Source organism: Melanerpes formicivorus, unplaced genomic scaffold, assembly GCF_026170545.1.
Source record: "Melanerpes formicivorus ecotype bairdi unplaced genomic scaffold, bMelFor1.0.p_v2 SCAF_56, whole genome shotgun sequence".
Taxonomy (NCBI): Eukaryota; Metazoa; Chordata; class Aves; order Piciformes; family Picidae; genus Melanerpes; species Melanerpes formicivorus.
The window spans coordinates 787,213-800,862 of record NW_027142408.1 but is presented as its reverse complement, the minus strand read 5'-3'; the positions used below and the strand labels follow the sequence as shown (position 1 = coordinate 800,862).

Genomic DNA, 13,650 nt, shown 5'->3' with positions numbered 1-13,650 from the left:
TTCTTCTGTCTGTGACTGCGAAGTCTGAGGAACCAGGCAAAGGGTGTCCACCAAAGCAGCTTCTGGGTGGCTTCCCTTATTCACCCACTGGTCTCCTCCCTCCTGATGCCACTAGTGCTATGACCCACCTTGGCCTTTGGTGCCAAGCTGGGTCCACTTGCCCAGGATTCAGGGATTAAGGAGCAGCTCCTTGGAGAGGACATAGCTTTTGGTGTGAGCATGGGGTCACTCTTGATGCTGTGATGGTTGGTTAGCTAGCTAGTTTGTTGGTTGGGTTGATGGGTGGGTGGTCAGCTGATTGGTTGGTTAGTTGGTTAGCTAGTTTGGTGGGTGGGTTGGTGGGTGGGTGGTCAGCTCATTTGCTTTGTTGGTTGGGTGGTTTGTTGGTTGGTCAGTTGATTGGTTAGTTGGTTGCTTGCTTTGTTGGTTGGGTGGTTTGTTGGTTGGTCAGTTGATTGGTTAGTTGGTTGCTTGCTTTCTTGGTTGGGTGGTTTGTTGGTTGGTCAGTTGATTGGTTGCTTGCTTGCTTGCTTTGCTGGTTGGGTGGTTTGTTGGTTGGTCAGCTGATTGGTTGGTTGCTTGCTTTCTTGGTTGGGTGGTTTGTTGGTTGGTCAGTTGATTGGTTTGTTGGTTGGTCAGCTGATTGGTTGGTTGCTTGCTTTCTTGGTTGGGTGGTTTGTTGGTTGGTCAGTTGATTGCTTGCTTGCTTGCTTGCTTTGTTGGTCAGTTGATTGCTTGGTCGGTCTGGGGGTGGGTCAGTTGGTTGCTTGGTTTGTTGGTCAGTCAGTTGATTGCTTGGTCAGTCTGTTGGTGGGTCAGTTGGTTGCTTGGTTTGGCAGCCACCACTGACACTGACTCGCCTGGGTGTTGTCTCCTAGTCGGAGGACCTCGGCGCTTGCGCCCAGTTCGAGAGCAGCAGACAGACCAGGAACATGATGCCTAGTGCCAGCTGTGTCTTCCCCACCTTCAACCTACGGAAGCCCTCCTCAGAGACGGACATTGAGAACTGGGCCTCCAAGCACTTCAACAAGCACACCCAAGGGCTCTTCCGTAGGAAGGTGTCCATAGCCAACATGCTGGCCTGGAGCAGCGAGTCCATCAAGAAGCCCATGATCATGACCAACGACCGGAACGTCAAGAAGGAAGCTTGTGAGATCTTTAAACTGATTCAGATGTACATGGGGGACCGGCGGGCCAAGACGGACCAACTCAACGTGGCCTTGGAGATCGCCACCAAAGGCTGGAGCATGCAGGGGCTGAGAGATGAGCTCTACATCCAGCTGTGCCGGCAGACCACCGAGAACTTCCGTTATGAGAGCCTGGCCAGGGGCTGGGAGCTCATGGCCATTTGTCTGGCTTTTTTCCCACCCACTCCCAAATTCCATTCCTACCTTGAAGGATACATTTACAGGCACATGGATCCAGTGAATGACACCAAAGGTAAGACAGAAACCACTGCCTGGTGGCTTTGACTTCTGCTGACCTTCCAACCCATAGTATTATTTTGCCCTTTTCCTCCTCACCTTCCTGAGTCTCCTCACTGAAAGGTGGGGAGGAATTCATCCAACCAGCCTCCAGGAGGTGCCACCAGCCCAGTGGTGCCTTCACCACCAGCTTTTCCTCCCTAGCACGTGGAAGTCCAGTGTGAAATGACACAAAATGAGCTTTGACGCCTTTCCTGCAGGCTCAGTGTCATCTTGGCTCTGGGTGGCCATAAGAGGGAGGTCTTTGCACTTCTCCTGGCCTCTGAGTCCTCTGTGGGTTGGGCTCTATGGACTAAAAATGGGAACTGGAGGTGGTAACTGGATGAACCTCAGGTCCACCACCTCCAGGATGATCCCTTCCAATCCAAATCATTCTATGGTTCTGTGATTTCATGATTGTCATCATCTCCAGAAGCTTATTCTGGATTCTCAAGTAGCTTTGGATCAAAACAAGGCCCATGATGGAAGGAGAACCAGCTTGATCCCCAGCTTCCAAGGTGCTTTTTGGTCATGGTGGATAGAAGAGACATAAATTTGGGCTGTTTGACCCCAAATGGGTAGGAATTGTAGGAGCTCCTCTCCTGGGCTTGACCATCCCTACTTCTTAACTGCTGGTGCCATTTCATGGGACCTGGTCTGGCAGAGGCACAGGGATGGTCAGTATCTACCCTGAGTCTGCCTGCTGGCCACCCACAGCCCAGCAGGAGGGTTGGGCATGCCTGAGTTGCATGGGTTGGTGTAATCTCACAGTGTGTGGATAAGGCAGACAATGGAGATCCACAAGGTCCTCTGTTTGCATTGTTGGTCAAGCAGCTTCAGGAGATGGAGCCTGAACTGCTCCAGTTGGTTTTGGGTGCCTTTTGGCTCCTCATGCACCAGGTGTGGACATGTGGAGCTATGGTGGTTCTGCTCAGCTTGAGGAATAGAGATTAATACAATTGACATGTCCATGCGTAAAGCTGTGGGGTGGTGGAGGAGGTCACAGCGTGGCTGGATGCCCCAACATCTCGCAGTGGGTGGTGGGTAAAGCAGAGATGGAGGTCCAGGAGGTCACAGGTTTCCACCATGGTCTGAGAAGCTTCAGAAGAACCGCTCTGGTTGGTTTTGGGTGCCTTTTGGCTCCTCATGAATCAGAGATGGAGGACATGCGGAGCCACGGTGGATCTGCCCAGCTTGGGGAACAAAGGAGATGAACCCAAGCGAGGTGTCCAGGTGGGGTGGCTGAGGACACCTTGGGCAGCAGCAGAGGTGTGGAGCTCACACTGGATTTAGCGCATCGGTGGTGAAGAACCTGAGGTGAGGAACAGGAGAAGGTCCCAGCAGCAGAGAGGTCCTGCAGCCAGCTCCACCCCAGCAGTGCCCCCAGCTCAGCCCCGCTGGTTTCATTGTTTCCATCCCATTTGTCTCCGTTCGTTTCCCTGCAGTTTGGCCCCGGGTTGGCCGCTGGCACTCAGCAGCTGACTGCTGGGCACCGATGCCAGGGGTGGCAACTGGGCACGGCCACCTGCAGCGTTCATTGCCGCCTTCAGCTCCAGTTTGGGTTCCATCGATTGTTTGTTTGCAGTTTTGTTTGCCTTTGGTTGTATCATTGCAGCTTCAGTTGCAGTTGGATCTTCCTTTTTGTGTTACTCATTTTATTCTCTTGGATTTTTTCTTTGCCTTCAGTTTCACTTCCGCTTTTGTTTTCCTTTCTTTCTATTTCCAGTCTTGTTTTCGTTTCCCTTTGTGTTGTTTCAGTTCTGTTCTCAGGGCCTTGTTTGATTACTTTGTGCCGTTTCAGGTTCATCCTCCTTTGGTTTCATTTCATGGGAGCGATGTTTTCCGGTTTCAATTCATTTCAGCTGCAGTTTCAATTTGTTTATAGGTCATTTCAGTTTTATTTTCAGGGGTATTTCAGTTTCATTTCCATTTGAGTTTCATTTCACTTCATACATTCAGTTTTGTTGATCTTTCAGCTTCGTTTTCCTTTTTCTGATTTATTTTCCTTGCCTTTTATTTTTAATTTCACTTTGATTTTATCCTGATTGTTTTTTTTTTACTTGCTCAGTTTGTTTTATTTATTGTTGGGTTTATTGCTTTTTACAGAGGCTTATTTTATTTGGTTTTATTTCAGATTTCCTTTTCCATTGCTATTTTATCCAATTTTTGCTTTAATTTCCCTTTTACTATTTCAAATCTAATTTTTATTTTAACTTTTCTTTTTAATTTTTTAATCTATTTCATTTTAATCTTTTTTTCATTGCTATTCAATATCCTCTTTATGTTTAGTTTATTTGATTTCCTTTTTAGTTTCCATTTGAGTTTATCCTCTTCTTAACTATTTCCACCTTTTTTTATTTATCTTTTTCCTTTACATTTTGCATTTTTGTTTCCTTTTTTATTATTTATTATTAGTTATTTCCTTTTTCATTCATTATTTATTTATTATTCTTTATTATTGTGTTTATTATTAATTTTCCTTTTATTTATTATTATTTATTCTTTATTATTTTATTATTATTTATTTCCTTTTTATTTATTTTTCTTTATTCTTTATTCTTTTATTTATTATTAGTTATTTCCTTTTTATTTATTAGTATTTATTTATTCTTTATTCTTTTATTTATTATTAGTTGTTTCCCTTTTTATTTATTAGTATTTATTTATTCTTTATTCCTTTATTTATTATGTTATTTCCTTTTTAATTTATTATTTATTTATTCTTTATTCTTTTTATTATTAGTTATTTCCTTTTTAGTTATTATTATTTATTTATTCTTTATTCTTTTATTTATTATTAGTTATTTCCTTTTTAGTTATTATTTATTATTTTATTTATTTTTGTTTATTATTTTATTTATTAGTTATTTCCTTGTATTTATTATTATTTATTCTTTATTCTTTTATTTATTCTTTATTCTTTTATTTATTAGTTATTTCCTTTTTTATTTATTATTATTTATTTATTATTTATTCTTTTCTATATTATTAGTTATTTCCTTTGATTTATTATTATTTATTCTTTTATCTTTTATTTATTTTTATTTATTATTTTATTTATTATCTATTTCCTTTTTTATTTATTATTATTTAATTATTCTTTTATTTATTATTCTTTACTTCCTTTTTTATTTATTATTATTTTTTTCCTATTTTATTTCCTGTACCATTTTTATCTCCTTTTTTGGGTTTTATTTCCACTTCCATTGTTCCCCCCCCCCCCCATTTACCCCCTGTGTATTTGATGTCCTCCCACAGCCATTTGTTGCCGTTTTGATTTCCGTTGTAATTTCTGTTTCCATTTCCGCCCCTGCCGTTCCTGTTCTGTTCCCGTTCCGTTCCCGCTCTTCCCGTCGCTCCCGCCCCAGTTTTCCGGCACATTCAAGAGCTCCTTGCCAGGACCCACCAGAAGAAGCCAAAATTGAGAAAGAAACCGCGAGCCCCCAGCCCGCAGCACCAGGGTAGGGCCACCACCCCCCACCCCGACACCCAAACACCCCAAAACAACCCCCAAATACCCCCAAACAAACAACCCCAAAACACCCCAAACGGATCCCAAAACACCGCAAAATCAACCCAAAATAGCTCAAAACATCCCCAAAGTCATCCAAACTAACCCCAACACCCCCCCAAAAACCTGAAATAACTCCAAAATAACTCAAACTAACCCCAGACACCCCCAAATCGCCCAGCTTAATCCAAAACCACCCCCAAAGGTCCCAAAGTATCCTAAAACATCACAAAATGCTCCAAAATAACTGAAACTAACCCCAAAATACTCCCAAATAATCCTAGAACACTTCAAAACAACCCCAAACTAACCCCAAACCAGCCCCAAATCACCCAAACTAACCCCAGAACACTCTAGAATCCCCCTGAATTGGTAGGTCAGTGTCTCACCACTTGAAGGCCCTCAGAAGCTGCCCCAGGTTCTCCTCAGTGACCCCAGGGTGGACACTCATGGTCCTCAGCGCCCAGCCACCACCACTGGGGTGAGGACACCTGGGATCAGCCCCTTTCCTGGCGTCCCTCAGGGGCAAAGGCTCCATGTCCCAGCTGGAACCATGAGGTTTCCACCACAAGATGAGGCTAGGGCTAGGAGCTGGAGCTGGAGAGGTGGAAGACCTCAAGAAATGGCTTCAGCAGTGTCTGCCAGTCCTGGTCGTTGGTCAGTATCTTCATCAACAACACAGAGGCTGGGAGCAAGTGTTCTATCAGCATGTTTGGAGGTGACACCAAGCTGAGTGGTGGGGTTGACCCACCCTGGGGGGACCTGGACAAGGTAGAGGAGTGGGGCCCAAGTGAAATTCATAAGATTCAACCAGGCCAAGGGCACCTGGGTCAGGGCAACCCCCATCACCATATGGGCTGGGAGATGAAGGTTGGAAGAGAGGAGAAGGACCTGGAGACACCAGGAGGTGACAAATGGGACATGAGCCAGCAAGGTGAGCTCACCACCCAAGCAAACAACCATCTCCTGGGCTGCTTCCCAAGATCTGATCTAGTTGAAGATGTCCCTGCTCACTGCAGGTGGGTTGGACTAGATGACCTTCAGAGGTCCCTTCCATCCCAAACCAGTCTATGACTGGGCACCAGATTTGAGGTCACCCAAACCTGGACATCACCCATCTTCTGGGGTGCTCCAGAAGGTACCACCAGGTCCTTGGGGCTCTTGGCCACAGGATGTTGGAGCATCTGCCTTGGGATGAGACTGTTGGCAGCATGAGGATGCTCCAAGGGTTCAAAGTGGCATCTCCTAGTTGAAGAACAATCAGGGGGAGGGGGCAGATGGTGAGGAGAGGGGTGAAGGTGGAAGTGGTGGCATCGGGAGGAGAAGCTGGATGGTGGAGGGGAGGTGAAGGTGGAAACCATGGGCCCAAAAGCTGGGACATCCCTGCACAAGGCCACCAAAGAGGATGGAACAAAGGTGACTCCAGGGCTCCACATTTGGTGGATAGGAGGACGTGGGTTCTCCAGGCTCCTGAGACTCTTGAGGAGCAAGTTGAGTTGTGAGGGATAATCCCTAGAAGAAGGGTCGCAGGGGCAGGGGGACGCCTTGTCCTTCTCAAAACCCTTCCCAAGGAGCTTCACCTTCATGGCAGGGGACAGACCACCACCAAGACCAGTCATGACCTCTCCAAGACTAACCCTATGATAACTTCATGACCTCTTCCTGCTTTCTCTTCCAGGGGTGGCCATCAGCACTTACGCCAAGTACTGCTACAACAAGCTGCAGAAGGCAGCTCTGACAGGAGCCAAGAAGGTATGGTCCAACCCTTGGGCTTGGAGAGGGTGGCCACCCCACCAGCCAGGACCACCACAGGGGCTGCTGGGCTTTAGGGATGGGGTCTGGAGGAGGAGAGGTGAAGCTGGAGAGCAGTAGAAAGTGCAGTAGCTTGGGCTAGGTCTGTGGGGAGGATGTTCTGGGCATCTCCAAGGTGGTTTGGTCATCACTGCAGGACCTCTGGGGACCTTCTAAGGACCTTCCCTATCCCACCATACATGTCCATTGTGTCAGTCTCCTCCCCATGCAACCATGCACACATCCACTGCATCCATGTCTTCTCCATCCCACCACACATGTCCACTGTGGCCATCTCTTCTCCATGTCACCACACATCCACCGTGGCCATCTCTTCTTCTCCATCCCACCACACACATCTGCTCCATCCATCTCTTCTCCATTCCACCATGTACATGCCCACTGTGTCCAACTCTTCTCCATCCCACCACACAGTTCTGCTCCATCCATCCCTTCTCCATCCTCCCATAGCCAACCATGTATCCTGCTTGGTGGGGAGTGCCCTCCTGTCACCAAACCACCTGCTCCACCAGAGAAGGAACCCAGAGGTGCTGGTGCCACCACTTCAACCACGCTGCTTCTGATGTCCAGAAGCATCCCAGAGCCATGGGTTTTCCTCCTCCCTACACAGTTCATTGGTGTAGATGCTCCAGTGTGGCCATGGTCCCATAGCAGAGCATGGAGGTCCCACCAAGCACAATGGAAAGAGTCTCCAGGTCTGGAATCAAGATGGTGGGTGGAGGCACCTTCCCACCAGACCCTCACTGGAGACCTTGGCCAAGTTGGCTGGAGTTCATCCATAGCTCCATCTATCGTCACACCACGGCTTTGAGCTCTGGAGCTTGGCCATGGGGGTGCTGGGAATTGAGCAAGACCTTCACGTGGCTGTGAGGACACCAACCACATCCCCTGATGGCTGAGGTGACCTCTCCTCTCTCCCAGGGCTTGAAGAAACCCAACATCGAGGAGATCCGTCACGCCAAGAACGCCGTCTTCAACCCTTCCATGTTCGGTAGCTCGCTGCAGGACATCATCTCCATGCAGAAGGAGCGGTACCCTGACCGGCAGCTGCCCTGGGTGCAGACCCGCCTCTCCGAGGAGGTCCTGGCCCTCAACGGGGACCAGACCGAGGGCATCTTCAGGTAAAGCCATCCCCAGCTGCAAGGAGATCCCCCAAGATGGTGACAACCTGCAGCTTCTCATGGAGGAAACCACAAGGAGTCACTTTGTTATGGGGCAGTTGGCCACTTCCCTATGTCTCCAGGAGTGTCTTTCTCCTCCTGTGGGCCAGAGAGAAGCCACTCAACTTCTCCTTGCTCCAAGGCCGTGAGAACATGCCCACAGCAGGGTCATGCCCATTTTCTGGTGCCCACCAGAGTAATGTCTTTGCCTTGGGGTCTCCACACAGCCCCTAGCCCTACAACGCTTCCAGATGTCCCTATGGGGCAACAACCATGTCCCAACATGGCTCCATCCCCACCTGATGTCCCCTCTTGGCTCTCCTTGAGTCCCACTTGCACCAAGGAGAACCTCAAAACCCTGCAGGTGGGTCCCCATCTCTCAGTTGGGGACCAAGATCTCCTCCCTTCTGCAGAGTCCCTGGTGACATCGACGAGGTCAACGCTCTCAAGCTTCAGGTGGACCAATGGAAGATCCCCACCGGCTTGGAGGACCCCCACGTTCCTGGTAGGACCTTGGAGATGTCCTATGGGGGTGCAAGATCAGGTCCCTCATCCAGCAGGTCTCACATCTCTTCATCTTCTCCACCCCAGCCTCTCTGCTGAAGCTCTGGTACCGGGAGCTGGAGGAGCCTCTGATCCCTCACGAGTTCTACGAGCAGTGCATCACCCACTACGAGAACCCCGAGGCGGCCATCGCGGTTGTCCACTCTCTGCCCAGGATCAACAAGATGGTGCTGTGCTACCTCATCCGCTTCCTACAGGTACCACCAGCACCTCCCCGGCTCCCCACTCCCTGCGGCCACCTCCCACCCCGGGTGCTGCTCTTGAGGTAGTTTTGGGTTCCTCAAGTTGATTTTGGGGGTTAGCCACCTCGGTGCCCCTCATCTCCATGAAGGCCAAGGGCATCCTGGCCTGCATTAGGAACAGTGTGGCCAGCAGGAGCAGGGAAGTCATTGTGCCCTGGACTCTGCACTGGTTAGGCCACACCTTGAGTACTATGTCCAGTTCTGGGCCCCTCAGTTTAAGAAGGACATTGAGACACTTGAATGTGCCCAGAGAAGGGCAGCAAGGCTGGGGAGAGGCCTTGAGCACAGCCCTGTGAGGAGAGGCTGAGGGAGCTGGAGTTGTTTAGCCTGGAGAAGAGGAGGCTCAGGGGAGACCTCATTGCCCTCTACAACTACCTGAAAGGTGGCTGTAGCCAGGAAGGGGTTGGTGTCTTCTCCCAGGCAACCAGCACCAGAACAAGAGGACACAGTCTCAAGCTGCCCCAGGGGAAGTTTAGGCTGGAGGTGAGGAGAAAGTTTTTCACTGAGAGAGTCGTTTGTCATTGGAATGTGCTGCCCAGGGAGGTGGTGGAGTCACTGTCCCTGGAGGTGTTCAAGAGGGGATCGAATGTGGCACTTGGTGCCATGATCTAGTTATGGGGTCTGTGGTGACAGGCTGGACTCGATGATCCTTGAGGTCTCTTCCAACCTTGGTGATGCTGTGATCTCATCTGCCCGTCGGGAGGTCTGCTCGGTCTCTCCACCCACCTCCTCAACCATCCCCTTCCTCCTCCCGTGCCCAGGTGTTCGTGCAGCCAGCCAACGTGGCCGTCACCAAGATGGACGTCAATAACCTGGCCATGGTGATGGCCCCCAACTGCCTGCGCTGCCAGTCGGACGACCCGCGGATCATCTTCGAGAACACGCGCAAGGAGATGTCCTTCATCCGCGTCCTCATCCAGCACCTCGACACCAGCTTCATGGAGGGCGTCCTATAGCAGCCGCCACCCACCGGCCCCGCCCTGCCCCGCCCAGGAGTCCTCTCCCCTCCGACCCCAGCCGGGTTGAGGAGCGCAGAACCTGTGCTCCTCAAGGTTCTGCAGGGACCCTGCAGGAGGGGGCCAGGTGGCTCGTGCCCATCTCCATCCCCATCCAACTTGTCCTACGGCAGGACATGGGACGGTTCCTGAAGCCCCATGGTGACCTTCTGGCCACCTCACTGCCCACCTCCTCGGAGGGATTGGCCGCTTGGGAGGTCTCCAGGGATAGCAGCATCCACCGTGGGGATGGGCGATGTCTCCGTCCTGCATGTCCTGCGTGGCTGTGGGTGGCGGCGGGTGACAATGTGGAGGACCAGGGAGGTTGGAAGAAGATGGAGGAGACCCATCCAATGGGACCATGTCCCCATCAACAGGAGCTCCACTGTCTCCATTGGGGTTGGGTCTCTGGCTGAGAGCAGAGCTGTGGGGCAGCCGTGGGGCAGGGAGGGTATCCAGGGCCTGGAGAAGACATCAGTGCTGAGCTGAGTTGGTGTCGAGCGCTTGGAGAACATGGAACATCAAGCACCAGAGCGTCCCAGTGCCAGGAGAGACCCAGTCCATGGACACTGCTGGGGGCATCTGATGGTGGAGCTGGGTGCTCCAAGGGGTGGGTGCTGGGGGGCACCTTAGGGAGTTGTGGTTGTCCCAATCCAGGGTTGGTTGTCCACCATGGGGTGCTGGAGGAGCTGGGCAGGGACCCATCTCACCATGTGTTGGCACCACCAGACCTGTCTCAGAACCCATCAGGGCTGCTTGGCCTTGCTGGACTCATCACAGGACACATCATCTGCTCCTGGCCTTTAAAGACCCATCCTGACACCCATCATCTCTGCATGGCCCTGCTGGACTCATCTCGGTGTCCATCGTCTTCATTTGCTCCTGCCAGACCCATCTTGGCTCCCATCATCTCCTCTTGCTCCTCCTGGACCTATCTTGGTGCCCATGATCTCTGTTTGACCTTGCTGGGCCCATCCTGGAGCCTGTCATCTCCTGCTCCTGGTCAACCCATCTTGGGTCATCATTTCCTGCTCCTCCTGGACCCATCTTGGTGTTCATTTCCTGCTCCTCCTGGACCTATCTTGGTGCCCATTATCTCTGTTTGACCTTGCTGGGCCCATCTTGGTGCCTGTCATCTCCTGCTCCTGGTCAACCCATCTTGGGTCATCATTTCCTGCTCCTCCTGGACCCATCTTGGTGCCCATCCTCCTGCTCCTAGCCAGCCCATCATGGCACCCATCATCTTGTTCTCCTGGACCAATCCTGGCACCCATCTCAGCACCCATCTCCAGATCCTGAACCCACCTTGGCACTCATCATCTCCTGGTCCTGCCCAACATCTTGGTGCCCCTCATCTCTGCTTGACTCTACTGGGCCCATCTTGGTGCCCTTCATCTCATTCTCCTGGCCAACTCATCTTGGCATTCATCACCTCCTTGTCCTCCTGGACACATCTCAGTCCCCATCATCTTCTCCAGGTCCTGACCAATCTGTCTTGGCACTCATTTCCTCCAGGTCCTGCCCAACCAATCTTGGTGCCCCTCATCTGTGCTTGACCCTACTGGACCCATCTTGGGTCATCTCCCATCATCTCCTCCTGGTCCTGTCCAACCCACATTGGCACCCCTCTCCTCCTGCTCTTGGTCTACCCATCATCTCCTGATCTCCTTAAACCCATCCTGGGGCCCATCATCTCCTCCAGGTCCTGTTCAAATCCACCTTGGCACACATCTCTTTCTGCTCCTGGTTAACTTGTTATGTCCTGGGCCTCTTAGACCCATCTTGGTACCCATCATCTCCTCCAAGAGCTGCTCAGCCCATCTTGGTACTCATCTCCTGCTCCTGGCCCACCCATCATCTCCTGGTCTTCTTAGACACATCTTGGCACCCATCATCAGGTCCTCCTGGACCTACCTTGGCACCCATCATCATCTCCTGCTCCTCCTGCACTGCACCACCCACCTGACCTCCTCTCATTCTCTCCCATTCCCACCACTGGAACCCCCCCACACCCCATCTAGGAGGTGTCCCCCACCCCACAGATGCCCCCCAAGTGCCTTCAGGGCCAAGTGGGACCATGGTGGGCACCCATTGGGCAGGTGGGTGGCACCTGCTGCATAGGCACCCATCAGAGGATCGAGATCTATAGGAGTTATTAATTAGGACCCCCCCTAATTAAGCAATTGGGCAGGGGGGAATGTCCCCCAAGTGGGGATCTCCAAGATGGGGAGGTCCTGGAATAGGGGTCCTCAGGGTTGGGGGTCATCAGAGCATAAGCACTCTGGGGTGGGGGGCACCCAAGATGAAGGGGGGGAGTGACTCCAGGGTGGTCCCCAGAGGGAAAAGTCCCTGGGAGGGGGAGAGGGATTGGGGGTCACCCCAAATTGGGAGTCTCCAAGATGGGGGGTCCCCAGAGATGGGGGAGTCACCAGAATGGGTGGTCCTCAGGATTGGGGGGCACCAGAGCAGGAGCACCCCAGGGTGGGGGGCACCCAGGATGGTGGGGTGCAGTCTCCAGGGTGGTCCCAAGAACCCTGGGTCTGAGTGGGAGGGGGTCCCTAGAGTTGTGGGCACCCAAAATATGGGGGTGGGGTGCAGGTTCATCCCCAGGGGCCTGTCTCCAGAAGGGGGAGTCCCTAAGGTTGCAGCACCCAAAGTAGGGGTCCCCAAGGTGTGAGGGGAGAGGAGTCCCCAAGGTGAGAGGGGTCCCCCAGGTAGGAGCACCCCAGGGCTGAGGGGGTCACCCAAGGTGGAGGATGTCCACAAATGGGGGTACCCCCAGAAAGGAGGGTGGTCCCCAGAGTTTGGAGGGGTCACCCAACGCTACCTCCCAGCTCTGCTCACTGCCAGGGGATGGGGGGGACACACAAAAACACGGTGCCAGGGGGGTTCCTACTCCCCCCCCCCCCCAGTTTCCAGTTAAGTAACACTCATTAAACCCCCCCCCCCCCCCAGCCCCCGTTTCAGTCCCTTTTTGCCCCATTTTGGGTTTATTTATTGTTTTAAAAGGCAGAAAAAATTCTATAAGGGACAAAAAACATCCCTCCCACCCCCCCCGATCCCGCCCCGGGGGGCTGGGGGCGTGGCGTAAGGGGAGGGGGGGCCCTTCTGATTGGGGGATGTATAGAAGACCCGCCCACCCCTCCCTAACCCCTCCCAAACCCACCAATCCCGGCGTGTGAATAAAGCAACGTATGGAGACGACCTATGGAGAGCAGCGCGGTCCCTGGGGCGGGGGGAGGGCTGGGGAGGTGGGGGCTCTGTAGAGGCTATAAGGGCCTGCAGGGTGCTCTGTATGGTCCATAGGGAACTCGGCACCCCCCCACCCAGGCCATACAAGCCCTGTAGGGGCATATATGGGTCATACCCCACTATGGAAGCTCCCCCAGGCCATACATCCCCTATGGGGGTCTGTAGAACCCCCATCCTCGCCAGTGCATCCCCCCATGGGGGTCTGTAGAGCCCCCAGCCTCGCCAGTGCATCCCCCATGGGGGTCTGTAGAGCCCCCAGCCTCGCCAGTGCATCCCCCATGGGGGTCTGTAGAGCCCCCAGCCTCGCCAGTGCATCCCCCATGGGAGTCTGTAGAGCCCCCAGCCTCGCCAGTGCATCCCCCATGGGAGTCTGTAGAGCCCCCAGCCTCGCCAGTGCATCCCCCATGGGGGTCTGTAGAGCCCCCAGCCTGGCCAGTGCATCCCCCATGGGGGTCTGTAGAGCCCCCAGCCTCGCCAGTGCATCCCCCATGGGGGTCTGTAGAGCCCCCAGCCTGGCCAGTGCATCCCCCATGGGGGTCTGTAGAGCCCCCAGCCTGGCCAGTGCATCCCTTATGGGGGATATATGGGCAACCACACGCACCTATAGACCCCAATATGCCACAAGGGGTTGTGGTTATCTGTAGGGGCTCA

At 52.4% G+C, this 13,650-nt stretch overlaps 1 protein-coding gene across 2 annotated transcripts in view; it reads left to right on the top strand.

The window, feature by feature from the left end:
• Window positions 1-12,951, top strand: part of ARHGAP39 (Rho GTPase activating protein 39) — a 107,447-nt gene extending 94,496 nt beyond the window's left edge. Inside the window, exons 5-11 of one of the 2 annotated variants that reach the window (XM_068161127.1) lie at window positions 879-1,440; window positions 4,832-4,924; window positions 6,653-6,726; window positions 7,708-7,907; window positions 8,360-8,451; window positions 8,538-8,707; window positions 9,514-12,951. In XM_068161127.1, coding sequence (XP_068017228.1) covers window positions 879-1,440; window positions 4,832-4,924; window positions 6,653-6,726; window positions 7,708-7,907; window positions 8,360-8,451; window positions 8,538-8,707; window positions 9,514-9,708 — 1,386 coding nt within the window. In that variant the 3' untranslated portion in view covers window positions 9,709-12,951. The remainder of the gene's footprint in view (window positions 1-878; window positions 1,441-4,831; window positions 4,925-6,652; window positions 6,727-7,707; window positions 7,908-8,359; window positions 8,452-8,537; window positions 8,708-9,513) is intronic. The other variant, XM_068161128.1, reaches the window with a different exon arrangement.
• The last annotated feature ends 699 nt before the right edge of the window (window positions 12,952-13,650 follow it).